The 27,500-nt window shown below is 37.9% G+C and overlaps 1 protein-coding gene across 10 annotated transcripts in view; it reads left to right on the top strand.

Annotated features, from left to right (window-relative positions):
* CC2D2B (coiled-coil and C2 domain containing 2B) overlaps positions 1-27,500 on the top strand; it is a 150,196-nt gene that overhangs the window by 82,944 nt on the left and 39,752 nt on the right. For all 10 annotated transcript variants that reach the window (XM_058436153.1, XM_058436151.1, XM_058436150.1 and 7 more), the window contains 8 exons: positions 4,857-4,949; positions 5,743-5,881; positions 7,391-7,594; positions 12,276-12,368; positions 15,370-15,461; positions 16,514-16,684; positions 19,278-19,374; positions 20,142-20,251. In XM_058436153.1, coding sequence (XP_058292136.1) covers positions 4,857-4,949; positions 5,743-5,881; positions 7,391-7,594; positions 12,276-12,368; positions 15,370-15,461; positions 16,514-16,684; positions 19,278-19,374; positions 20,142-20,251 — 999 coding nt within the window. The remainder of the gene's footprint in view (positions 1-4,856; positions 4,950-5,742; positions 5,882-7,390; positions 7,595-12,275; positions 12,369-15,369; positions 15,462-16,513; positions 16,685-19,277; positions 19,375-20,141; positions 20,252-27,500) is intronic.

Genomic DNA, 27,500 nt, shown 5'->3' with positions numbered 1-27,500 from the left:
ACTGGTCTGCATACATTCCCTCCACTTTCTGTTCATCCATTCCCTTCCTAACCCTACCCACTTGTCACTGAAGGTTACCAGCAAGTGACCTTCAAGCCATATTCATTGGCTTGTCTCCGTTGTCTTACAATTCCTATTACTTGTAAACTCAAGCTTACAAAAGATTGAAAACAGTTATATGCAAGAGTGGGACAGATGACAGGTTTCAGCAGGAAGTAAATTGCAAAAGAGGTTTTCAAAGTCCAGGGCCCTCTCTAACTCAAACTGTACAATTAGAGGAAGTTACAGAACTTTCCCACAGTTCTGTTGCGGCAGCTCAAGGACTGGCTCTGAGCAGTAGGTTCTAAGAATTGGGATGGGTGCTCCAGAGGGCAGGACTGACTTGTGGAAGTCAGAGGATGAAGCCAAAGGAGAGCTGAAAGGCAGTTTTGTTACTCACTCATTCACTTACTCATTCATCAAACACCGACTGAACGGGAGATAAAGTAGTGAACCAAAAGAGAGTCTCAGAAAGTTTTAATGCTTTTTTTTTTTTTTAAGATGGAGCTTCGCTCTTGTTGCCCAGGCTGGAGTGCAATGGTGTGATCTCGGCTCACTGCAACCTCTGCCTCCCTGGTTCAAGCAATTCTCCTGCCTCAGCCTCCTGAGTAGCTGGGATTACAGGCACGCGCCACCAAGCTTGGCTAATTTTTTGTATTTTTAGTAGAGACAGGGTCTCTCCATGTTGGTCAGGCTGGTGTCAAACTGCTGACCTCAGGTGATCCGCCTGGCTCCACCTCCCAAAGTGCTGGGATTACAGGCGTGAGCCACCGCACCCAGCCAAGCTTTAGTGCTTTAATACCACATTAAACACACCTCTCCAGCTGGGTGCGGTGGCTCATGCCTGTAATCCCAGCACTTTGGGAGGCCAAGGTGGGCAGATCACCTGAAGTCAGGAGTTTGAGACCAGCCTGGCCAGCATGGTGGAACCCTGTCTCTACTAAAAATACAAAAATTAGCTGGGCATGGTGGCACGTGCCTGTAGTCCCAGCTACCCAGGAGGCTGAGGCAGGAGAATCATTTGAACCTGGGAAGCAGTGGTTGCAGCGAGCCAAGATCATGCCATTGCACTCTAGCCTGGCGACAGAGTGAGACTCTGTCTCAATAAACAAACAAACAAATCAGAAAACCAAAAACAAACAAAAAAAACCACCACACCTCTCTAACCTAAATGATCATTGTCTAGAGTTTTCATTTTTAAACATGAAACAGTTTTTCTTACACTCACTAGTTAATGAAATTTTTAACATAGTTCATTGACTTTTATGTTTACCTTATTTCTTATTTTCCATCCTTCATTCTTGATTTACTTTTCATGCTGAAAGCATGCTCCTTTAATGATTCTTTCAGTTAGTTTCTATGGATAGCAAAATTCTTTAGCCTTTCTAGATCTAAAAGTGTCTTTATTTTGTCCTCATTCTTAATAGTTTAGGTGAGTAGAAAATTTGAGGATGTTATTTATTTCCCTTTAGCACTTTGAAGCTGTTACAGTACTGCATTATCTTCTGGGATTTATCATTGCTATTTATTAAGTCTGCTATTGGTCTAAATGTTGGGCTTTTATAGGCTATCTTTTCTCTCTGATAATGTTGAAATATTTCACTTTAATTCAGAGACAGAAAGTGGAATAAAGGTTACCAGGGATGGGGAAGGGAGAAATGAGGAGTTACTGTTTAATGTGTACAGAGTTTCAGTTTGGGATGAAGAAAACATTCTGGAAATAGGTAATGATGATGGTTTTACAGTACCATGAGTATACTTAATACTACTGAATCATACACTTTAAAATGGTGGTAAATTTTATATTATGTATCTTTTACCTTAATAAAAAAGGAAAAAACTGCCATTTGAGCCATGAAAAAAATTTTGCTTTATCCTTAAAGTACTGAAACTTTACTATACTGTATATGTATGGATTTATCATATTCTTTTTCCTGCTTAGCAGAATAAATTTTATGTTTAAAGACTCACATCTTTCATCAATTACAGAAACTTCTCAGCCAATATTTCTTCAAATATTACTTCTTCACCATTCTCACTCTTCTCTCCTTCAGGATTTCTTATTGAATTTGTATTGGAGCCTCTCGGTCTGTTATTCATTTATTTATTTTTGAGACAGGATCTCACTCTGTCACTCAGGCTGGAATGTAGTGGTGCAATCATAGCAGCCTCAAACTCCAGGGCTCAACAACTCTCCTGCCTCAGCCTCCCGAGTAGCTGAGACTGTAGGCAGGTGCCACCATATCCAGCTAATTTTTTTCTTGCTTTCTTTGTTTTCTTTTTAAGAGGTGAGGAGGTCTTGCTATGTTGCCCAGGCTCATAAACTCTTGGGCTCAAGCGATCCTCTCACCTTGGCCTCACAAAGTGCTAGGATTACAGGCCTAAGCCACTGAGCCCAGCCAAGCCTCAGCCTATTAGCCACATCTCTTACCTATTATTTCATATTTTTATATTTTTATTTCATCTGCATCCTGGGTGAATTTCTGGGTACTGTTTTTTAGTTCCTTAATTCGTTATTCAACTTTGTACAGTATAAGGTTTATTTGATTTTCATGTCATAATTTTTACTTTTATTTTCTGCTGCCAAGTTTTCTGTTTGATTTTCTTTCATATCTTCATTTTCTTATTTCATTTTGGCATTTTGTTCCATTATTTCTTGCGTTTAAAAGTGAATTATTAGTTTTCATTTGTTTTTACATCTTAAGCATACTTCATTAAAATGTGTCTGGCAGGCTTTCATAAAATGAATTTCAACTAGAATTAATTTATGTTCTGATAGTTGATACTGTTGATTATTTTTCTGAGCATGGCTTATTTGCTCAGAAGTTTTGGTTAGCAGGGTCATTTTGAGTTGGAAAACTTTTGGGTGATTTTGATTTATAGGTTTCTGGGTTTTTGGTGGTTTTTTTTTTTTTTTTTCCCTCTCTCTCCTTCTATATCTACCCCTCCTTACCTAATGGTTCTGAATTTGACTTCATCTCCCCTCCTAAATCCAGAAGCAGGCCGTAAGCCTACTTACTGGGTAGGTTGGGAGATTGGGTTGTTATACTGGGTTGCTATTGGAGTCGTCACAGATCTAGGCATCTGGTGAGCTCTGAGCCTGGTTCAGTTCCTCATTATGAGGCAGTGTCTGTGTCCTTTTCCCTCTCTAGACTCATAGCTTTCTAAAAGCCATGGCCCCATGCAGTGATCAGTATTTTTTAAAGGTCTCTTTATTTAAGTAAAGTTCTCCCCAAATCTTTGGCTTAAAATGATAAGACTGGTGCTAGTTCCCTGTCTCAGGAACTCAGCCCACAACCACCATGGACTGCTCCTAGGCCTGAAGCCCAGCAAGCCCACAGTGCTATCCCCACTCGCCACTCTGCCTTTCTTTTCCATTTCTGGTTCACAGGAATGTTTATCTTAGCTCTCAGCACAGTTATATTTTTAACTGTTTTTTAACATCTTTATTGAGATATAATTCACAAACCATAAAATTCAGCCAATTAAAACATGCAATGCAATGATTTTAATATATTCACAGACTTGTACAGCCATCATTACAATCTGGAAATGGATGGTGGTGATGGTTGCACAACATCGTGAGTGTACTTAATGCCACTGAATTGTGTATTTTAAAATAAAGTGGCAAATGTTATGTATATTTTACCTCAATTTACAAACATGGTGGCTGTGGCCTTGCATTTGGGTGTATAAGCCAAGGTCTTGGGGCCTGCTAGAATTAAAGCTCGCCTCTTTCTTGGAGCCATGCTATCTTTTGTCGGAAACAAGATGTAAATGTCAAGGCTGCATTAGATAGACAACAATCAAAGAGTTTCCCATGCCTTTTATAAAGTACTGCTTCCAGCTCTCCATCACCAAAGTAGAAATCTTCAATCGAAAAGAAGAGGGAGGGAGGAGGAAGGAAGGAAGAAAGAAAGGAAGGGAGGGAGGGAGGGAAGGAGGGAGGGAAAAATCTTCAATCATTTGACTGGTTTTGACCCAAGGAACAGCACTGCTGTGAGCCATAGCCCACAGCTAAACGTGTATAGGAGCAGCTGGGGGAATCATTGTAGCAAGGCTCTGAGATTTTTATTACTTTCTCTGAGGCAGAAACCTAGGACTATGTTGAAATTCAATTACAACTTTCTTTGTTGTTTGTTGTTGTTGTTGTTGTTGTTGTTGTTGTTAAAGGATATAATGGGAAAAGTTTCTCTCTGATCTATTCGTTAAGATTTAAGCTTTACCTGAGGCTGTCTTCTAGGTGATCTGGGCTAAGACTGTTTCAAGAAGGAAAATTTATTACATGATGGTGTCAAGGGTGTCAGGTCCTAGCGATCTCTTACGACATAGATATCAAAACAGTTCAAAATGAGGGCAGACATGGGAAACAAAAGAAAAGAAGAATATGCAAACTCCACCTATTCATAATTTTCCTTACATCTTACCATACCACACATTGGCTTTTGCAGCAATAGCCTCAGAAGAATCATCAAAGAAATATGAACAAATGGGAAGGAGACAGTATAAAATGTGTGCTCATGTTTGGACTAAGACATTGTTGAATCCATGTCAGAACTGCATTTATGGAATCCCAATTTATAGACAGGAACCTTTCTGGACTACTTTATAGAAAGGATTGTAGAAATTTGGATCATAGTCCAAATTCCTCTAGTTACACATCGTAAGACAAATTCTCTATGAAGAGACAGATTAAATAGCTGGGATAATTGATGGCTCTAAAGAAATCCTTACTCATTAGGGTTGAATTCCTTTTGCACTTAGTCTATAGTTAAGGTCGCTAAGAATATATTATGAGTCTAGCCTATCTTTTACAGCTTTCCAGCTTTTAAGATTATCTCATGGCGGGGCACAGTGGCTCATGCCTGTAATCCCAGCACTTTGGGAGGCCGAGGCAGGAGGATCACAAGGTCAGGAGATTGAGACCATCCTGGCCAACATGGTGAAACCCCCTCTCTACTAAAAATACACAAGTTAGCCAGGGGTGGTAGCACATGCCTGTAGTCCCAGCTACTTGGGAGGCTGAGGCAGGAGAATTGCTTTGAACCTGGGAGGCAGAGGTTGCAGTGAGCCAGGATCGCACCACTGCACTCCAGCCTGGCGACTGGCTACAGAGTGAGACTCCGTCTAAAAAAAAAAAAAAAAAAAAAAAGATTATCTCATATGACCAAGGATGGTCCTCTGGCACATACTTACCCAGTTAATTGCATTACTTTCTATTATGTTTCCACTGTAAATATGTAGCCTAAATGTGGTTTTTATTTTCTGTGCTTTCTTAATTTTGCTTAAGTGAGTATTTTGATTAAATTTCAATATTGTGCATCCTGTGAAAAGAAAACATTTAATAAGTTACTATGCTTAGGGTTTACATAATACATCCCATAAGTACCATTCATTTAAGCATCTACAATATTTTAGCTGTTACATACAATATAGATGGCAAAGATGAATATTTACAGACTATTCTTAATAAGGTTATTGTCTCATAAACATTTATCAAAAAGCCATGACACAAGTTAGAGTGAAAACTAGGAGAGATATCACATCTCAACTTTCTATTCTATCCATAAATACAGAGGATGGGTAAATTTTATCTTCAAATACCCAGAATGGGTATGTTTTTACCCTATATAACAGTGTATTGTATATAATACATATATTGTATATTGTATGCAAGTTCACAAAATATTTTCTCTATGTTAGTATGTTAAGGAATGTAGATGCAAGAAGTGTTCCTGGAATTCCATGGCTCATTAATGAACAGAAGCTTTTTGAATGGGCAAATGAAGTCAGAATCGATCCAAATAATCCAGAATATTCTGATTTAATGGAATTTGTTATGGTAAGTTAAAGCAAATATCAATACTGTAAACATATTCTATTTCCTAAGCTCTACTTAGGAAAGTATAGTTTCCCCCATAGTTTGCTGTATATTTTTCTAGGCTCTAGGGGTTATGTAAAAGTAAATCCGAGGACAGAGACCATTTACAACCAGTGTACAATACTGTAAAGGCAATTAGAAACTCAGCAACTGAAATAATTCCTCCTTTAGGCCTGATGGATGGTCCTCTGCCACTACTTAGCAGCCACAGCACATCCAACAGTCTTTTATGCTAACATCTATTGTGCAGTTACCATGTGCCAGCCATAGTATTAGATACTGAAGATACCGAGATCATTTATAAACACACTCCTTCCTCAGACTCCATTATATGGTCACCTCTACTCTTCTTTATAGCCAACTGAACTGCTCTATGTACCTCACACATGCTTTCTTCATACCTTTATTCATGCCACTGCTCTGCCTAGAAGGGTATCCATAGCGGTTATCTTATTCACCCTGCAAGTCTAATAAATGCTTCCCTGGTAACCTCAGTTAGGCACCGCATCTTCTTTCCTTGCTTTCCTGTTAACCTTTCTTCTTCTTTTTAAAAAAATCAACTCTTATGACTCTAATTTCATTCTGCCTTTACTATAGGTTTTTTGTTTTTTGTTGTTATTGTTGTGTTTTTTTTAGATGGAACCTCGTTCTGTTGCCAGGCTGGAGTACAGTGGTGCGATCTTGGCTCACCACAACCTCCGCCTCCCAGGTTCAAGCGATTCTCTTGCCTCAGCCTCCCGTGTAGCTGGGATTACAGGCACGTGCCACTGAGCCCAGCTAATTTTTGTATTTTTAGTAGAGAGGGGGGTTTTACCATGTTGGCCAAGCTGGTCTTGAACTCCTGAACTCAGGTGATCCACCTGCCATGGCCTCCCAAAGTGCTGGGATTACAGGTGTGAGCCACTGCCCCCAGCCTACTGTAGATATTCATTCATATATTTTATTTTTCCTTGTGGAACTACAGCTAATAAATCTGTGTCTCTCTGATGGCAGCTAGCACTATTCCTTGCATGTACTATGCACTCACATTTGCATTTGTTGAATAAAACAACCCATAGATTAGATTGCTGCAAGTAAACTGCCTGGATTAGAGCTTCTCAGCTGCAGTGCAGAATTGATTATAGGTATACAGAAGTATTGATCCTCTCTCAACTCAGGACGACCAGATAGGAACAGTCTCATCTGCCCTATCAGTGTACAATACAAAATTCAGTGTTCAGTACAAATATTTTCGTTTTCTTTGTAAGTCATGACTGGGAAAAGGTTGGAAAGCCACAAAGGCTGGATTCTATTTTGTTTTGTTTTGTTTTGTTTTTTGTATGTTCTAGACTACAAATTCAGTTGTTCCATTTCCTACTTATATTGCCACTCAGATCTCATAGTTGAGGGGGAAAACGTCTTTTGAAGTAATTCCTGAATTAAAAAAAATTAATATTTTAAGTAAAGACTTTGTGTTTTTATGTTTTGCAGTACATGAGACTTAAGGGGCAGGATATTCCAAAGTATTTTCGTCTTGAACAGTTGCAAGATGAATTTAACTTTGTTTCTGAAGAGGAAATGGCAAAGAGTAAACGTTTCCAGCTATTGCAACTTAGAAATGCAGGTCAATTAGATAATTTCCTTCTACAGCAAATGCCCCTCCATGATAGAGAGATTCCAGATTTAGTCTTCCAGGTATTTGGTTTCTATTTGAATATGGCTTATTATATGATAAAGTTATCATTTTGCTGCTTTAACCCTATCTTAATTTATTTCTTTTTTTTTAAGCTAATAATCTGTAGACAGATTTCCTCCCTTCTCTTTAGGCATTAAAAATGTACGTATATCCCAACTTCCAGAAATTCTTCAGCTTGACTTTACAATTTAGTGTTGTCCAAACAGTCTATTCAGTATTCAGCAGCCAAAATCCTTTAGGCATATTCTAAATTTATGTAACTATTATATTTTTGTTGTCATAAAATGTATAACCAATTTAAAAGCGGCTTTGGGAGTAAGGGGGAGAGACACTACCACAATAAACTTAAACATTAATTATAAGGCCCATCTCAACATTAGAATCTTTAAAATATTTCTAAAAGAAAACAAAAGCTGGAATGCACAATAGGTTCTCACCAGCTGATGCCAGCCAGCTTTAGCACACTATCAAATAAGGCTAGCTTTTCATATTAGTTGCTTTAAGTTTGCTACTTGGTGAGATTTGGATATGGATCAAATATTAGATAATATTGGAGAATTGCTGGTGGTGCTTACAGCATTGTGGTTATGTAGAAGCACGTCCTTAGTCTTTGGAGATTCATGCTGAAGTATTTATCTAGAGATGCTTAAAGTGTCATCATGACTATAATTGAGAATATGTTAGCCAAAAATAAATAAAAACAGATAAATATGATAAAATATTAATTATTTAATCAATGGGGTAGAGATATGGATTTTAATATTTCTTTTTTCAGCCAGGTGCAGTGACTCATGCCTGTAATCTCGGCACTCTGGGGAGCCGAGGCAGAAGGATAGTTTGAGTCCAGGAGTTTGAGACCAACCTGGGCAAAATAGTGAGACCTCATCTCTACAAAAAAATAAACAAAATTAGCTGAGCATGGTGGAGCACACCTGTAGTGCCAGCTACTTGGAGGCTGAGGTGGGAGGATCACTTGAGGTCAAGGCTACAGTAAGCTGAGCTCCTGCCACTGCACTCCAGTCTGGGCAACAGAGTGAGACCCTGTCTTAAAAAAAAAAAAATTACACACACACCCACATACACATGTGTGTGTATATATATATTTCTACTTTTCTATATGTTTGAAAATTTGAAAAAATTTTAAACAAAAATAAATAGCATCTAATATACCAGTAAAAACCCACTAAAAATGTAATTTAACAAATATATCACTTGTAAGAGCAATAAAGACTGTAAGATACATAGGAATATATTTGACAAAAGTTATGCAAAAACTCAACAGATAACATTTTGAAATATTTTTGAATGATATACAAAAGAATCTGAGTAAATGTTCATTGATAGGAAGAGTCAACATTGTAAACTGCCAATTCTACCCATATTAAACTGTAAATATAGAAATGCAATTCCCAACCAAAGAAACAGAATAGACTTATTATGCATATGTGGAAATTTTATATTTGACAGCATTGTCATTACAAATTGTTGCAGGAAGTCAGGGACCCTGAACGGAGGGACTGGCTGAAGCCATGGCAGAAGAACATAAATTGTGAAGATTTCATGGACATTTATTAGTTCCCCAAATTAATACTTTTATAATTTCTTAGACCTATCTTTACTGCAATCTCTGAACATAAAATTGTGAAGATTTCATAGACACTTATCACTTCCCCAGTCAATATTCTTGTGATTTCCTATGCCTGTCTTTACTTTAATATCTTAATCCCATCATCTTCATAAGCTGAGGATGAATGTCACCCTAGGACCCTGTGATGATTGTGTTAACTGCACAAATTGTTTAAACAATATGAAATCTGGGCACCTTGAAAAAAGAACAGGATAACAGCAATGTTCAGGGAACAAGGGAGATAACCATTAGGTCTGGCTGCCTGAGAGCCAGGCGGAACAGAGCCATATTTCTCTTCTTTCAAAAGCAAATAGGAGAAATATCGCTGAATTCTTTTTCTCAGCAAGGAACAGCCCTGAGAAAGAGAATGTGTGCCTAGGGGTAGGCCTCTAAAATGGCTGCTCTAGGGACATCTGTCTTTTACGGTTGTTAATAAAGGATGAAATAAGCCCTGGTCTCCCTTAGTGCTCCCAGGCTTATTAGGACGAGGAAATTCCTGCCTAATAAATTTTGGTCAGAACGGTTGTCTGCTCTCAAACCCTGTCTCCTGATAAGATGTTATCAATGACAATGCGTGCCCAAAACTTCATTAGCAATTTTAATTTTGCCCCGGTCCTGTGATCTCGCCCTGCCTCCATTTGCCTTGTGATATTTTATTACCTTGTGAAGCATGTGATCTCTGTGACCCACACCCTCTTTGTACAATCCCTCCCCTTTTGAAAATCACTAATAAAAACTTGCTGGTTTTATGGCTTGGGGAGCATCACGGAACCTGCCGACATGTGATGTCTCCTCCGGATACCCAGCTTTAAAATTTCTCTCTTTTGTACTCTTTCCCTTTATTTCTCAGACTGGCCGACACTTAGGGAAATAGAAAAGAACCTATGTGAAATAACGTTGAATTATCGGGGGTGGGTTCCCCCAATAATTCAACGTGGGCTCTTTTCTATTTCCCTAAGAGTTGGCCGATCTAAGAAACAAAGGGAAAGAGTACAAAAGGGAGAAATTTTAAAGCTGGGCATCACGGAACCTGCTGACATGTGATGTCTCCCCCGAACACCCAACTTTAAAATTTCTCTCTTTTGTACTCTTTCCCTTTATTTCTCAGACTGGCCAACACTTAGGGAAATAGAAAAGAACCCACATTGAATTATCGGGGGTGGGTTCCCCTGATAACAAATCAGTTGGAAAAGAATGAAGGATGCATTAACTGGTTCTGGAATTGTTATTCATACATGTGGAAAGAAGTAAAATTAGATTCAGACATCAGAAAAGAAATAAATACCATGTGTAGTGAAGATTACTTGTGAAAAGCAAAACTTCAAATGGGCATTTCAATTTTGGAATACAAAGGTATTTCTTAAATAAGACACAAAAAGTATAAATTATAAAGAAGAAGATCAATTAGTTTTTCTTTGAGATGGAGTCTCACTTTGTCACACAGGCTGGAGTGCAATGGCACGATCTCAGCTCACTGCAACCTCCACCTCCTGGGCTCAAGTGATTCTCGTGCCTCAGCCTCCCTAGTAGTTGGAGCTATAGGTGTGTGCTGCCACGCCTGGCTAATTTTTGTATTTTTAGTAGAGACAGGGTTTTGTCATGTTGCCCAGACTGGTCTTGAACTCCTAACTTTAAGTGATCCGCCCACCTCGGCCTCCCACAGTGTTAGGATTACAGGCATGAGCCACAGTGCCTGGCCAGATTAATACATTTTATAACATTAAAATTAAAAACCTACAGATTAGAAAAGTTATTCCCAACATATATAAAATTAAAATATTAATATCCAGAGTATTGTGTTAACTCCTAAAACTTCATGCTTTAAAAGTAAATAAAGTGATATGAGGCCACGCATGGTGGCTCACACCTGTAATCCCAGCCCTTTGGGAGGCTGAGGTGGGCAGATCACAAGGTCAGGGGTTCAAGACCAGCCTGACCAACATGGTGAGACCCCGTCTCTACTAAAAATACAAAAATCAGCCAGGTGTGATGGCGCACACCTGTAATCCCAGCTACTTGGGAGGCTGAGACAGGAGAATCACTTGAACCCAGGAGGCGGAGGTTGCAGTGAACCGAGATCGTGCCACTGCACTCCAGCCTGGGCGACAGAGACTCCATCTCAAAAAAAAAATGTAAATAAAGTGATATGAAATGGCAATATAATATTTTCTTAAATAAAAGTTGTTACTTGCAAAAGAATTAATTTCAGGATTTCTTATGGATAATTAGAAGGACAAGTAACTTACCTTCAGATAATGGAGCATGTGTTGTTTCATGGCTGAAGATTCCAAAGTATTTACTTCATTATTTTTGTATAGTCTTTAATAGTATCTATAATATAAAATCATTTCCAAGTGCATTGGGGATATATAATACTGAAAATGCATAAATAACAAAAGCAAATTTACCTTATTTAGATGAAGCATCCTGACAATCTTATACTGACTATATATGTGATATTAAAATTATTGATTATAGTCAACATACATCGACTACTTAGTATATGCCAGGCACTTTACAGATATTGTTTCAATTAAGTCTCACAAACAATCTTGTGACAGAGGTATTATTATTATTATTATTATTGAAGAGGAAACTGGGGTCTGGAGCAGTTAATCAACTTTTCCAAACCACACAGTTAGTAAATGCCAGGGCCAACTTGAACCTAGGACTGTCTGCCTCCCATGCCCATGCTCTTAACCACTTATTTTGTTTTTAGTGATACAGGGCAAATGCATACATGAAGAATCTTTCCTTGATCCTCTTCACTTTTTTAAAAAATCATTTTCTCAGTCACAAATCTTGTTCTTAATCATTACTCTAATTTAAAAGATGAATGGACTTCAATCTAGACCCAAACAGAATATAGTTGGAAACCGGTTTTTAGCCTATCCTCAGTGGGAGAATCTAAAAGAAATGTTTTCTTCTGTCAGTCTCAGAATGTTTCCAGTGTCTTACACATGGACTGAAGTGACTAGTGATATTTATTGCAATGTGTCGTATGTGAACTCTTTGTTACATTCAAGAAGTGAAACTAACAATTCTGTATTTAGGAGTATGAAAGTCAGAAAGAGAAGGAGGTATCCATTTCAGATGTAAATTCTATTACAGCACAAAGGATTAATTCTGCCAATTTTCTGAAAAAGGTAACAACACAGTATTATCAATATATTTGCATTTGTTTTTGTGAAAACTGGTCTGCTAGATCCATGGTATTATAGTCCCTCCAGAGAGTCAGATGGACGAATCCACTCACTCATCACCTCTTTCAGATTACTGAGGAGTTTTCTGTTCTTTTCAGACCTCTTTTTGAGTTAGGTTACTTCATTGTCAGTGAACTCATTATTAAAGCACATCCCAACCTTTTCTGTTTAAACATAAATTTTAAAGACTTCCCATCTCTTCTTTGACTCTAAAAGTTCACCTTGAGAGATACCCCAGCATTTTGCCAGAACTTGTATTTACTGGTGCCTCATGATGTCAACTATAGCAATTCAGGAGATGAAGGGATGAAGGAGCTACCAGAGGCACACAGACAGTATTAGAAAAATAGATATGCTTTGAAACAAAGCCAAATAGTGAACATTTACAAAACACTCTAGCAGAGCCTTAACCAGGTTTGAGTGGAATCCTTCACTAGATTTCATGCCTGATTTCTATCGACCCCCATCACGCCACTAGACTTAGAAGCTTAGTGCAGGGGTGACATCTACAGATCCTTAGTGCCTAGCATAGTATCTTACACTTTGCTGATAAATGTTTGAGAAATTAATGAATTAAAGGATGGGAGTTGAGGTGGTTTCTACAACTCCTACAAAAGTAAACTCTTACCCACCTACGTCTTCTTTGCTGTAGAGCACCAGCGCAGCCTTGCAGGGTAATTTGAAAAGAAGCAAGGAAAGCTACGGAAAGATCTAAGAGATACATTCCAGATCCCTCATGGGGACAGATGAGAGGCAACCATGTATAGCTAGTAGAGCCCCAGGCAGGTGTCTGAAGACCTGTTCTTACTACCCTGTGTGTCACTGGCAAGTAACCAAATCACTGAGTCCCACTTTATTTTTTACAAAAACGGACAATATTAATGCTTGCTTTGCTTTACATCCAATGTGAGGGGCAAATGAGATCAAACTGCAAGTGTTCTTCTAGTTCATACACCATGACTGAGATGGAATGTGGACCGCTGTAGCTCTCCCAGGCATGACACAGCCCCCTTTATCACTGGCAGCTGTTTTTCCCACTCATCCCCGCCTCTCTTACTTCTTTTACTAGCTTGCTCTATGTTTTAAGTTAGGATGTGCTTTAATAGTGAGTTTGTGGTCTCGGGAAATAAAGAAGTGTTCTTGCTTATAAGAAAAGAGAACACATACCCTTCTTATCCTGTTTCTTCTTTTTTATGTAAGGAGAAGCCCAGGAGGGAGGGTAGCAGAGGGTTAGGAAGGATGTAAGAGAGCAAGTATCTGAGGATGCTTAAACATCATACAAGAATCCCAGAAAGGCACTTTCCAAACATTTTGTGTTTAGATTTTAACTCCTTGTGAAGACTTCTTTGCTATCTGAGGACAGTTTAAAACTACAGGTTTGAAAAATAAAATAAAATGAAACTACAGTTTTGGTAGTTTCATGGGATAATTACTATAATCAAAGATACTGGAAAAGTTTGCTTCTGGAGGCCTATTACGGCCGTAGGTACTTAAATCCTCCCATGAGAGGAACTCATGGAACTGTGAGTTATGTGCATTACATTTCCTGGTGTGTTACTGGAGTCAATGATGCCTGAGGCCAGGATTACAGCAGTACAGAATGAGGTCCCAGTAGTCTCAAATATTACTAAAGTTTTTTCTGAAACGTTTTCTCTAAGAGGGTACCACATCTCTTCAATCTGTCCATTTCATTAATTTATTCAACAAATATTTATTGAGCACCTATTATAATCCCTGAGCTCCTTGAGTATATATTCTATAAGTCAGATAATGGGAAACACATTATTAGTACGTTACAGAGTGAAAGGTGTTACGAAGAATAAAGTAGGAAGAGAGAACAGAAGTTCTGGGGTGGGGGTTGGGGTGAGTAGGGACACAATTTTAAATAGAAGTGGTCAAAGAATCCAGTAAGAAGGTAACACTTCTGCAAAAGACCTAAAGGAGACAAGGAAGCTAGCCATGGAAATTTAGGGAAAGAACATTCTAGGCTGATGGAACCCAGCGTAGAAAACTCGGTGTAGAAGCACACCTGGCCTGTGGGAGGAACAGCCAGGAGCTCAGCTTGCATCGTGCCAAGGGAAAGTGGGAGAAGAGAGAGAGTGGCCACCGGGCTCTTGTTCACCTTCAAGGGAAACAATTTGTTGTCCGTGTGGCAGGTTAATTTTTAGGAGTTAGTTATGTTTTTCCCATTCGTCTCTCACCACTCCATTTTCCTATCCGCTTCAAGAAGATAACTAGGGTCTAGATTACATTGTCTCCAGAATGATCTTTGACAGGACAGAAAGCAGAAAATTGCCTCCAGACATGCCTCTGCCTGGTTTCATATCTGAAAAACTAAAGACAGGGTAAGAGGAGAAAGGGAAGGATTTCCTCAGACTAAAAAGGAGATGTTCAGAGTCCTTGGAGGAACTAAGGTCTGTGGGTTCTCCAAGTAGGAAGAACTCAGGGAGATGGCTTCCTTCAAGCACTGACTTTCTTGCCAGGGTGCCAGAATGAGGTCTTAAAGTCAGAATAGGATTGACTCGAAGGAAATACAGAACTGGGATCACATTTCCTTGGGTTTGTAGATCAAGACTCATCCATTACTAGTGGCTATTGTAGAAGTGGATTCACAGGGCAATTGTCTCCTTTGGTGAAAACTAGTTCTGGCCACATACACTGTGAGTTAGATGAAAAAAATAAGAGAGCAAAGAGTTTAGGATGAGATGAACTGGATGTAGAAGGACAAAAAAAAGTGGAAATAAACTAGCTTTGGTGTGACAGTGTCAAAGTTGGAAATTAATAATGGCAGCAAACAGAAGAGTATTTTCACTTGTCTAATCTTCTACTCCATTCATTGCATGCAAAAATTAGGAATAAAATATACTGGCACCGGTAGCATTGTAAATACTTAACCTTAAAATATAAACAATACATTTTTTATTAAATTCTAAATTTTTTTTAGGTGAGAAAGTTGATAATGAAGAGAATTGTTAAAATTAGCAAATGTAACTTGTCAGATATTGTGACTGATTATGAAGAAATTGTATCTACAAGGTAATTGCTAAAGACTATTAAGTATGAAATATAAACCTTTAAGATAATATCTTTAAAATCCTCTAAGTTCTCTATTTTTATTTTAGTTAAGCCATATGTCAAAAGATCATAACATGAAATATAATGATTTAAAATATTTGGTCAATTTAAAGTTGCATTTTGGGATCTCTACATGATATATTTTCAATTATACAGTATTTGCGGTCAGTTTTTTGCCCTCTCCTTAGACAGGTTTTAGGGCAAGAAAGAAAAATAAAAGAAACACCTTTGTCCCAAATTAGTTTTGCCCTAAGATTTCCTGTCCTGAGACTGCTATGGGAAAAGTTGTTGCTGCTAGCACCATGCTAAGCCTATAATCATCCCTTTGCAAAACAGAGAATCCTCAGCTGTACAAAGGTACTGAGATCCACAGGCAGCAGTTGGGGGAGCATTTGCTGAAGTAACTCAATTCTCATACTGTCCTATCTGTGAACTAAGGGTAGGAACAGGGCTGTCTCTGGGAAAACTCCCTGGAGGCCACATGCAGCCTCTTGGAATGATCAGTAAGGTTTTAACGGGTTTAGGATGCTGAACTCTATTGTGTTTTACTTTTCAGTCCTTGAGGGGAAAATGAGTGTGACCATAAAACTATACTTCTATGGATTTGTGTTGCCCGGGTTGGCGGCATATATAACTAATTCTAGTTTCGGAGCCATGGATAAAATGTTAATATTTGGGCACTTTCAAGAGAATGATTCCTGAACAATGAAGAATCTTCCAAAAGATCATCATGTTTCATGGCTTTACTTCTCCATGTCCATGTCTCTGTTTGGACCATGTACCCAAAGGGCAAGGAGCAATCACAGTCTCTCTCAACATGAAGGAACATAGCATCTCTTCCTTCCTGTGCTAAGAAAAATATTTCTCCTTGAGTTTAAGACAATTCTGTCTCCCCTCCATAATGCAGAGAATATGGTTCAGAATAATGGTCTCATTTCAATTACTCAAAAGACTGATATCTTTTAAAACCAAGAAAATGTAAATGAGGCTAATGATTATTTTTTACTCTTTAGCCAATTGACAGATGCAGTTTGTAAGTTTGTTGAACCACGGAGAAAGTTAAAACCTCAGAGGAAAGAAAGGAAAAAAGTCACAGCACAGACGATCTCTGACGGAGATATTAAGATTCTTGTCCGAATAGTGAGGGCCTACAATATTCCTACCAGAAAAACAACAATTAATAGGTAAGGCAATATGCCCCAATTTTTAGAGTTGCAAAAGGTCTATTTTAAATGTGATAATTCTCCATGCTGTTCTATTTGTAAACCTTTGCACTTTGTTAATGCTCCATATACATAAAATGAATGAAAATTGAAATCTTCATTTGCATAGTCAAACCTACCGTCAATGCCATGTATTAAGAGTTTTCTGAGGTTCGAGATTCCCAGAGTAACTTTAACATGTATATTTTGAGGGTATTGGCTGCATGCTCACCTTCTCATACTGTATCAAGTAAATGCCTTTGTCTCTATTCCCTGTTGTGAAAATTCTGAAGCTTCTGCTGCCAACTGCCCTGTTCCATGCCACTGACTTTCTCAGTACTGGAAGCAGAAACCTGGAGAAAATGAGTGGGACACTAATTTTGTTTTGGGAAATGCCCCAGGAAAGCTGTGAAGCAAATGTGGAATGGTTTGTAAAATCAGAATTGCTACAGTTACACCCTGCTCTGGTTTAGACCTGTTATTTTTAGGTAACATCTACAAATTGTATGTGCCCCATTGGGTTTTATTTGTGTTTTGGGGACAGAGGATACATGGAGCCAGAGTGGACATCACCAGTGGGTGGGGAAAGTACAGCATCAAGAATATTAAGTGCCCACGTGTATTTAGTGTATCCTGGATATTTAGTGTCTCATATATTTAGTGTCAGTGTGATTTATATATTACTAACATTTAGTACCCAAATGCCTTAAGAATGTTAGGCATTCCCCTCTGTCTGTGTTCAATACATGTGCCCTACTTGCTTACATTTATGCCTACCACAGCTCATGAATTCTTCCTATGAAAAACAAATGCTTTGCTTACTGGCTACTAATCTATAGTTAACATCTCTTAAAAGTTTTGCCAATGCCTTACAAATTACAGCCTTGTTCATCTAAAAGAATTAAATATGCTCAAAACAAATGCATATGTCAAACGCTGTTTTGTGAAATAAAGACATACGAAATCACCACCATTTTCTATAAGCATCATGTTGTTAAAAAAAAAAAGAATATTGTAACACCAAAAAAGTAGGAGAGATATATTCTTAAAGTATAACTTGTCATATATATATAGAGAGTGTATATATATATATAGAGAGAGAGAGTGTATTATATATAGAGTATATATATAAAGAGAGTGTATATATAGTGTGTGTATATATAGTGTATATATAGAATGTGTACATCTGTACATATATACATAAACCAAAAATTGTAAACAAAATTGTAAACCAAAAATAGGAGGATATATTCTTAATATAATTGATATATAGAGAGAGTGTATAGTGTATATATATATATAGTACAGTCCAGCCCTACGGGGCTTAGCAGATGTTCTCCCCTTGTGCGGAGATGAGAGATCGTAAAAAATAAAGACACAAGACAAAGAGATAAAGAGAAAACAGCTGGGCCTGGGAGACCACTACCACCAAGATGTGGAGACCGGTAGTGGCCTCCAATGGCTGGGCGCACTGATATTTATTGCATACAAGAAAGGGGGCAGGGTAAGGAGGGTGAGTCATCCAAGTGATTGATAAGGTCAAGCAAGTCACCTGATCATGGGACAGGGGGCCCTTCCCTTTTAGGTAGCCAAAGCAGAGAGGGAAAGCAGCATACATCAGTGTTTTCTTCTCTGCACTTGTAAGAAAGATCAAAGACTTTAAGAGTTTCACTATTTCTTCTACCACTATCTTCTAAGAACTTCAAAGAGGAACCAGGAGTATGGGAGGAGCATGAAAGTGGAGAAGGAGCGTGAGCATTGAAGCACAGCGCCACAGGGAGGGACTTAGGCCTCAGGATGACTGCAGGCAGGCCTGGATAATATCCAGCCTTCCACAGGAAGCTGGTGGAGCAAAGTGTTCCCTGACTCCTCCAAGGAAAGGAGACTCCCTTTCGCAGTCTGCTAAGTAACAGGTGCCTTCCCAGACACTGGCATTACCTCTTGACCAAGGAGCCCTCAAGTGGCCCTTATGCGGGCATGACAGAGGGCTCACCTGTTGCCTTCTAGGTCACTTCTCACAATGTCCCTTCAGCACGTGACCCTATACCCGCCAGTTATTCCTTGGTTATATTAGTAATACAACAAAGAGTAATATTAAAAGCTAATGATTAATAATGTTTATACTAATGACTGATAATGTCCATGATCATCTCTATATCTAATCTGTGTTGTAACTATTCTTATTTTAACTATTTTCCTTATTACACTGCAACAGTTTGTGCCTTCAGTCTATTGCCTCGGCACCTGGGTAATCCTCCACCCACAATATATATTTTAATTGACATCCATCATGAATAACTTGCCTTTTCTTCCCCTTTTTCTGAATACCTGTGAATATTTTATCATAGACTAGATCTAATCCATAGTTCAATATTTAGGTGTTGCGCTTCCAGAGTAGTAATTGTCAAATGTTTAGCTGTAATCACACATGATAAGACAATTCAAAGCAAACTCAGTAAGAACCAGAGAAACTGACTTATTTATCTTCAGAAGCACAGGAAAAACCCACCCACTCCTACCAAAACTAATATTAAAACTAATTAAGGTGTATGTCTCTATATTGTTTTTCCTGAAGAGCCTTGGATATGCCTACTTGTTCGAAATCATCTATATCTTGCCTCAGACATAAAGAAACAATCAAATCAGTAGCCTCGGATGAGATCTTACATGAGATAAGTATTTAACACTTCTATAAAGTATAATATTGATTATGTTTGTTCTGAATTACAATTGACTCTTAATTCATCTCTCCATCTATATTTTCTCTGGCTTCCAGTTTATTTTCCATGACACAGTAAAGGTGGCCTTTATAAAATGTAATTCTAACCATTTCATTCCCTGCTCTCAGGGTCTATATGATAAGGTATAAGCTCCTTAAAATGGTTACAAAATCTTCAGGCATCTGGCCCATGCCTACAATCAGCCTCATCTCTCTCTATCCCATAGGCATATCATGCTACTCCTTGTTCAACGAGGCCTCTACTAGTTGTTTCCTTTGCCTGGAATGGCCTCGACACATATCCATGTTATTGTGAACTACGACTTAAAGTTTCAAAGCACATCCTCAAGCAATGTTTTCTCCATGATGCTCTCCTTATTGTCACCCCCAAAAGTTAATCATTCCTTTTCCTGAATAATTTTCATACCTTAAAGATATTTCTCTTATTTCTCACATTTCATTGCACTTGTTTACCTGTATATTTTCCCCTGATAGACTTTAAAATCCTTAAGAGAAAGTTCTGTTTGTCTTTAGATCCTAGAAAAGTACCTGATATAGAATAGACCCAGTAGATGTTTATTCAATAAATAAATAAATAATGGTGGTTTGAAAAACTAGAAAAATTAAGCCATACATTTGCCAAGTAATTTCCTAGACCTCTACCTTTATCGACTATATACAGTATTTCAAAATCTAGTCAATGTTTATTATGTTTTTCAGGATACTGTACATCCATTCGTGGAAGTTTCTTTCCAGCACACTGTATACCAAACCAATACAGCAAGTGGATCTCATCCATGCTGGAATGAAGAAATTAAAGTAGATTTTATGTAAGTTGGAGTTCATTTTTCCATAGCTCCTAAAAAAAAAGCGATAACAAAATTATTTTCTTGAGCCACTTATTGAAAATAATTATTGAAATAGGCTTTATTTAATTTAAGCTTTTAAATTATGAAATATTTCATGCACGTAAACTATATAATGTATATTGTATAGCATAATATATAATCTATATATATAAACAAAAATTATAAAGAAAAGTAATAAAATGAATATCTATGTATTTACCATCCAGCTTAAAAAAATATGGTATTACCAACACCTTAGAAGGCCTTTTGTGCCATTACCTAACAGCATCTTCTTTCTCCCCAGAGGTAATAACTATGAATTTGTGTTTATCATTCTTTCTCTCCTGTATGATTTTACTTCATAGGTATTCATCCCTAAGTATGTATTATTTACTTATGTATGTTTTCAACTTTATATAAATTGAGTTGTATTTGTGTATTCTTCTGTAATCTTGTTTCTTTAATCTTAATTATTTTGAAAGATTCATCCATGTTCATGCTTGTAGCTGTTTGCTGTGGTCTAAATGTGCTCACCAAAATTCATGTGTTGAAAACTTAACTCCCAATGTTGGGAAGTGAGGCCTAATGGGAGGTGTTTGAGGCCATGAGAGCTCCACCCTTATGAATAGATTAATGTCATTATAAAAAGGGGCTTGCAGTGTGAGTTCACTTTCTTCTGCTCTTCTGCCATGTGAGGATACAGCATTTGTCTCCTTTTTCCCTTCCATCTCCCACTATGTGAAGACATAGCAAGAAGGCCCTCACCAGACACCAGATGCTGACATCTTGATTTTGAACTTTGCAGCCTCCGTAATTGTAGGAAATAAATTTCTGTTCTTTATAAATTACCTAGTCTCAGATACTCTGTTATGGCAGCACAAAATGAACTAAGACATTGTTATTTATTTATTTTTACTTCTATATTGTATTCTGTTGTATAAAACTGCCATAATTTATTTATACTTTCTTCTGTTGATGAACATTTGTCTTTTTTCTAATTTTTGCCATTGCAAGCAATATTGCTTTGAACATTCTTGTACTTGTCTTCTGGAGCACATGTGCAAGAGTTTCTTTTTAAGACAGTGGGTGTCATACCTGTTTATGTATTCAAATCATCTAGACAGCTTTTTTTTTTTTTTAAATTAGGACAGGATCTCACTCTGTTGCCCAGGCTGAAGTGCAGTTGTATAATCATAGCTCACTGCCTCAAACTCCTGGGCTTAAGTGATTCTCCTGCCTTAGCCTCCCAAGTAGCTGAGACTATAGGAATGTACCACCACGCCCAGCTAATATTTTTAATTTTTATTTTTCTAGCACTGGGGTCTCACTATGTTGCCCAGGCTGGTGTCAAACTCCTGGGCTCAAATGAGCCTCCTACCTGGCCTCCCAAACTGCTGGGATTACAGGCATGAGCCACCACACCTGGCCTGCTTCTTAAAACACAGACTGGTAAGCCCACTTCTCTAGTTCCTAGTTCAGTAGGTCTGGGGTAGGGTCTGATAATTCCATCTTTAGCAAGTTCCCAGTGGTTCTAATGCTACTAGTCAGGTGACACTTTAAGAACCTGTTTTCTAGGATATGTGTTCAAAAATGGAATTGCTAGGTTGTAGCTGAAGTCAGCTTCAACTTTACTAGACAATGCCAAACTCTTTTCTAAAGTGATTATATCAATATACACTCCCAACAGCAGTATGTACAATTTCCGTTTGTGCCATGTCTTCATAATATTTTATGTTTTAAAAATTATTTTTCTCAATATGGTGGATCTAAAATTATATTCTCATTGTGGTTTAATTTATAATTTCTTTTTAAAGAGGCAGGTTTTTTTCAATTTTTTTAAATTAAGAGACTTTATTTTTAGAGCAATTTTAGGCTCACAAGAAAATTGGATGGGAAGTACAGAGTTCCCACAAACGCCCTCACCACAGCACACACACAGCCTCCCTCAGCATCAACATCTGCATTGTGTGATATTTGTTACAATCAATGAGCCAACATTGATACATCATTATCAACCATAGTCCATTAGGGTTCACTCTTGGTGTTGTACATTCTATAGGTTTTGACAAATGTACTGTGACATGTATCTACCATTATAGTATCACACAGAATGGTTTCACTCCCCTAAACATCCTGTGTGCTCTGTCTATTCATCCCTTCCTCCCCCTGGAACCTTGCCAACCACTGATCTTTTTACTGCCTTCACAGTTTTGCCTTTTAAGGAATGTCATTGTGTACATCAAGCTTCTCCAGAGAAACAGAAACAATAGGATGTAGACAGAGAGAAAGAGAGAGAGAGAGAGAGAGAAATTTATTTTAAGGAATTGGCTCACATGATTGTGGAGGCTGGCAAGTCCACAATGTGCAGGGTAGGATGGCAAGCTGGAGACTCGGGAAAGAGTTGCAGTTTAAGTCTGAAGGAAATCTGCTGGCAGAATTCCCTCTTCCACGGGGGATGTCAGTCTTTTGTCTATTAAGGCCTTCAACTGATTGGATAAGGCCCACCCTTATTATGGAGGGTGATCTGCTTTACTCAAAGTCGACTGGCTTAAACCGTACCTAAAAAATATCTTCAGAGGCCAGGCACGGTGGCTCACGTCTGTAATCCCAGCACTTTGGGAGGTCAAGGCGGGCGGATCACTTGAGGTCAAGAGTTTGAGACCAGCCTGGGCAAGATGGTGAGCCGTGCTGGTGGGTGCCTGTAATCCCAGCTACTTGGGAGGCTGAGGCAGGAGAATCGCTTGAACTCGGGAGGAGGAGGTTGCAGTGAACAGAAATTGCGCCACTGCACTCCAGCCTGGGCGACAGAGGGAGACTCCGTCTCAAAGAAAAAAACAAAAAACAAACAAAAAAACCTCCAGAGAAACATCTAGAATAATGTTTGACCAAATATCTACAAACTGTGGCTTAGCCCAGTTGACACATAAAATTAGCCATCATAGTCATATAGTTGGAATCATACAGTATGAAGCCATTTCAGATTGGCTTTCTCCCATGAAAAACATGCCTGTAAGTTTTCTCCATGTCTTTTTATAGCTTGATTTCTTACTTCTTTTTACCCCTGCATAATAGTCTATTATATGGATGTATCACAGTTTACTTATTTATCCGCATTGAGCTTCTTTCCATAGGTTCATTAGTCATTGGTATTTTCTTTTCTGTGAAATGCTCTTTCATTACTTTTGTCTATTTTTCTTTTTTTTTTTCTTTTTGGAAATTATTTTGTTTCTTCCATGATGATTTAGAGGGACTATATTCAAACCAGTACAAATATTTCATAAATAATATCTGACTGTTTTCTAACCAGTTGAGTAATTTGTTGCACAATAAGCCACCTCACATCTAAGCAAGAAATACATTAAATTTGACTAGTAAAGACATTATTTAATGAATTAGGACACAATTAAAATTTGCTTTAAATATTTGAGGGAGAGGACACCAAACTTCTTCTCAATGAAGAGAAACATTTTTACAGTCCAGAGGTCTTTTTTTTTTTTTTTTTTAACACTGATTATGCCATGACTTCGTTCCAGCATGAAGTCATGCTGGAAATAGGTTCCAGCAGCTCAGGCTCCTTCCCATTGGTTCTCACAAAGGGTGCTTCTCTGGGTGGAGCAGGCTGGTGCTTCAATTAAACCCAGGTACCTTTCTCTCTGGCTTCTTTTTCTGATCATTTTCCTTCACGTGTTTCGAGAAGCTATCTCAGCTCTTAAGAGTGCTTATGTGCTCAGTATGCACATTAATTCTCTTGGCAAGAATCTTGCCAAAGCTTCTTTGTTTACAACAATGCCAACAGCATGTTGGGTAACATTGTAGACTCTTCCAGTTTTGCTGTGGTAACACTTGTAGGCATTCCTTTTTGAACAATATCCATTCCCTTGATGTCTACAATATCACCTTTCTTATAGATACGCGTATACATGGCCAAAGGAACAACTCCATGTTTTCTAAAAGGCCTAGAGAACATACATCGGGTGCCTTTCTTCTTTTCCTTTGCGTTCGTCGTTTTGGCAAATTACTGGAAGATGGCTGCTCCAGCTGAAAGGATACTTTTCTCTATTTTTCTATTGTTTTGTCTGTCTTTATTTTTGTATTTATTTATTTATTTTTGAGGCGGAGTCTTGCTCTGTTGCCCAGGCTGGAGTGCAGTGGCGCAATCTGGGCTCACTGCAAGCTCTGCCTCCCAGGTTCGAACCATTCTCCTGCCTCAGCCTCCCGAGTAGCTGGGACTACAGGCACCCGCCACCATGCCCAGCTAGTTTTTTTGTATTTTTGGTAGAGATGGGGTTTCACCATGTTAGTCAGGATGGTATCAATCTCCTGACCTCATGATCTGCCCGCCTCGGCCTCCCAAAGTGCTGGGATTACAGGTGTGAGCCACCGTGCCCGGCCTGTCTTTATTTTTTTTAAAGCAGTTCTCTATATATTATGGATACCAGCCCTTTGTCAGTTATATGTGTTAAAACTGTCTTTCCCTAATGGCTTGACTTTTCATTTTCTTTATGATGTATTTTGATGAAAAGAAGTTTTAAATTGTACCAGTCCTTTCCTTTATGGTATGTCCTTTTAAAAAAATCTTCTTTAATAAATAGTGGTCTTCCTTTACTTTCCTTACTTTAGAACATATGTCAACTTGCGTTAAAATTTTAGACCATTGCATTTTCTGAAGAAATGAGTGGATATCTTTTTCAATAATATTCCTATATATAAAAGTATTTTTAATTAAAATAGTTAATAAATCAGATTTTTAAATCCAAAAAGAAATATACACCTATGTTTCTGCTTGCTACCAAGAAGGAACAAAACAGATATAGACTAGAATAATCCTTTATGTGGTGTTTAGGAACACACACATACACACACACACGACCCAGTAAAAGGGATCTAATTGCATTGCCACTTCCTTTAGTATTGCTATGCTTTACTGCTGGGTATAAATTTCTCTCATGAGCAGGTATGTGTAGCTATTAAACATCTAAACATTTTTTCAAATAATATGTTTCTTTTTATTTTGAAAGGTGGGAAAATTGACTTCTTATTCATACACATAGAGCAGGATTGTCTTATGGATTAGCCATCATTTTATTTTTTTATAATTTATTTTCTATAATTTCCTATGAATATTTTATATTTCATGTTTTCATAGTTTATATGATTTTATAGGATTTCTATGCTTTGTCCGAAGCCTATGTTAACATATATCCCCCACTAACAAAGGCTAAAGGAACTCAGAGGAACCGACATAATCACTTGCATATATGTGATGACATCTTGGAGGCTATATAAACATTCACATCCCAGCCACCCCTTCTGAAAGTGAAAGGCTTCAGATCCTAAACAGGATTTGCAAGGAAAGGGAGACCCTGTTTATGCCATTATTTCAACTTAGGGGTAGAGGAACTATAAGGAAGCACACCTTAGAATTTTGTTAGCTTAGATGCTATGGAACTTCTGCTATTAGCAGAAATCAAATTTGTTCTTCCGGATTCAACATAGTCTCAATTATATTTTCAGAGTCATTGGCCAGAGTTCCTAAACAGATATTCTTGTTATTTGGCTGCCCATCTGAATCTTGGTACCTCTCACTTTGCCTTGTTCTCTGACACTTGCTTTCTTGAACTATTTATTCTTTGTGTGTGAAGGAAATTATTGACTTAAAGGGAAATCTATTATATAATATCGTATAATATCAAGTTAAATAATTAACATATAAAATATATTTGTTTGAAAAGTTTGTAAATGTAAAATATGTGGTCATGTGTGTTTGCAAATATTTGGAATATTAATGTAGACATTAGAGTTAGAAGAAATATACTGTATTAAATAAATTTAGGAGAACATAAAACAATCAATAAGATACATAAACTTATAAGTGAACTAATGAGAAGACTTGGGAGTGTTTACAGCCTTGCAATTATAGCAGTGAAATAGGCCAAGAACAATGTGGAGTACAACCAAGTGGATCAGAGGCTTTGGATAAGGCAAAACCATCCAGCTACTACTTATTTTTGCCTCTGATACGAGACCCCAACTCCCCTCTTCTTGTGACATTTTAGTGAATAAAAACCACAAGCAAATGGATAGTCATAATAAATAATATTAATAAATAATAAATAATATTAAATAATTAGCTCCATGAGCCCTTTCTGGAGGAAGAATTATGGTAACATCTGAAGAACATTTTAATAGAATACAGAATGCAAAATACTGCAGAAGGACTTAAATGATGTCAGGAATATACTAAGTTAACAAGCCAAAAAATGTAAGGATGACAGTTGTCCTTTCTCCTGCTAGCGCAGTGTTGTAAATGAATATTGCCTCCCCCGCCCTTTCTTAGATTCTGGCAACATGAAAGGAAATCCTTGAGGAACAAAGTAGGGGAGTCAGCTAATTATTTTATCACTAGGAAATATAAGGAAACTTCCACTTAAAATTGTTCTCTAAACTCAACTAGCATTTTTCAATCATAATTGCTTGTAGGTTTCAGAAAGTTAGAGAAGCTGTTGAAGATCCTTTGAAATAGTGGTTGCTTCCTTAAGCAACAAGATTCAACAAGTAATGTCAGTGGCAGCTGTATAGTGAAAAGACCTGGTCTTCGGAGTTTGTCAGAACTGGGTCCAGCCAAGTGTGGTGGTACAACCTGTAGGCCCAGCTACTCGAGAGGCTGAGGTAGGAGGATCACTTGAGCCCAGGAGTTTAAGATCAGCCTGGGAAAGATAGACCCTGTCTCTAAAAAAAAAAAAATATATATATATATATGTATATATAAAGAAATAAACTAAATAAAAATATTAAAAAGAAGAAAAGCTATGTCCAGATCAAGCTCTGTCATTTGCTGGTGGCATTACCTTGAGTAAGTTATTTAACTTCTCTGAGCTTCAGTTTCTCTGTGTAAAGTAACCTATTGTATAGGATTGAGATTTCCATCACTGTTAAATGTTTAATGGAGATTCAGTGCACAAGCCAGAGCTGAGAGTGAAAGTTCATTGCTTATGATATACACTACCCTTTCAACTACCTCCAAAACGTACCTAATCAAGAATGCCATCAGCAGACAGCTTGCAAAATTAAATGCACTCCATTATCCCAGTTTCTGCTTGGAGAAAATTGACATGGGAAAGAGAATAAATTCTGTTATTTATGTATTTATTTATTTTGAGATGGAGTTCTGCTCTTGTTACCCAGGCTGGAGTGCAGTGGCGGTGGTCTCAACTCACTGCAACCTCTGCCT

Source organism: Hylobates moloch, unplaced genomic scaffold, assembly GCF_009828535.3.
Source record: "Hylobates moloch isolate HMO894 unplaced genomic scaffold, HMol_V3 SCAFFOLD_3, whole genome shotgun sequence".
In the NCBI taxonomy this organism is placed as follows: domain Eukaryota; kingdom Metazoa; phylum Chordata; class Mammalia; order Primates; family Hylobatidae; genus Hylobates; species Hylobates moloch.
This window is presented reverse-complemented; position numbering and strand designations above follow the sequence as displayed.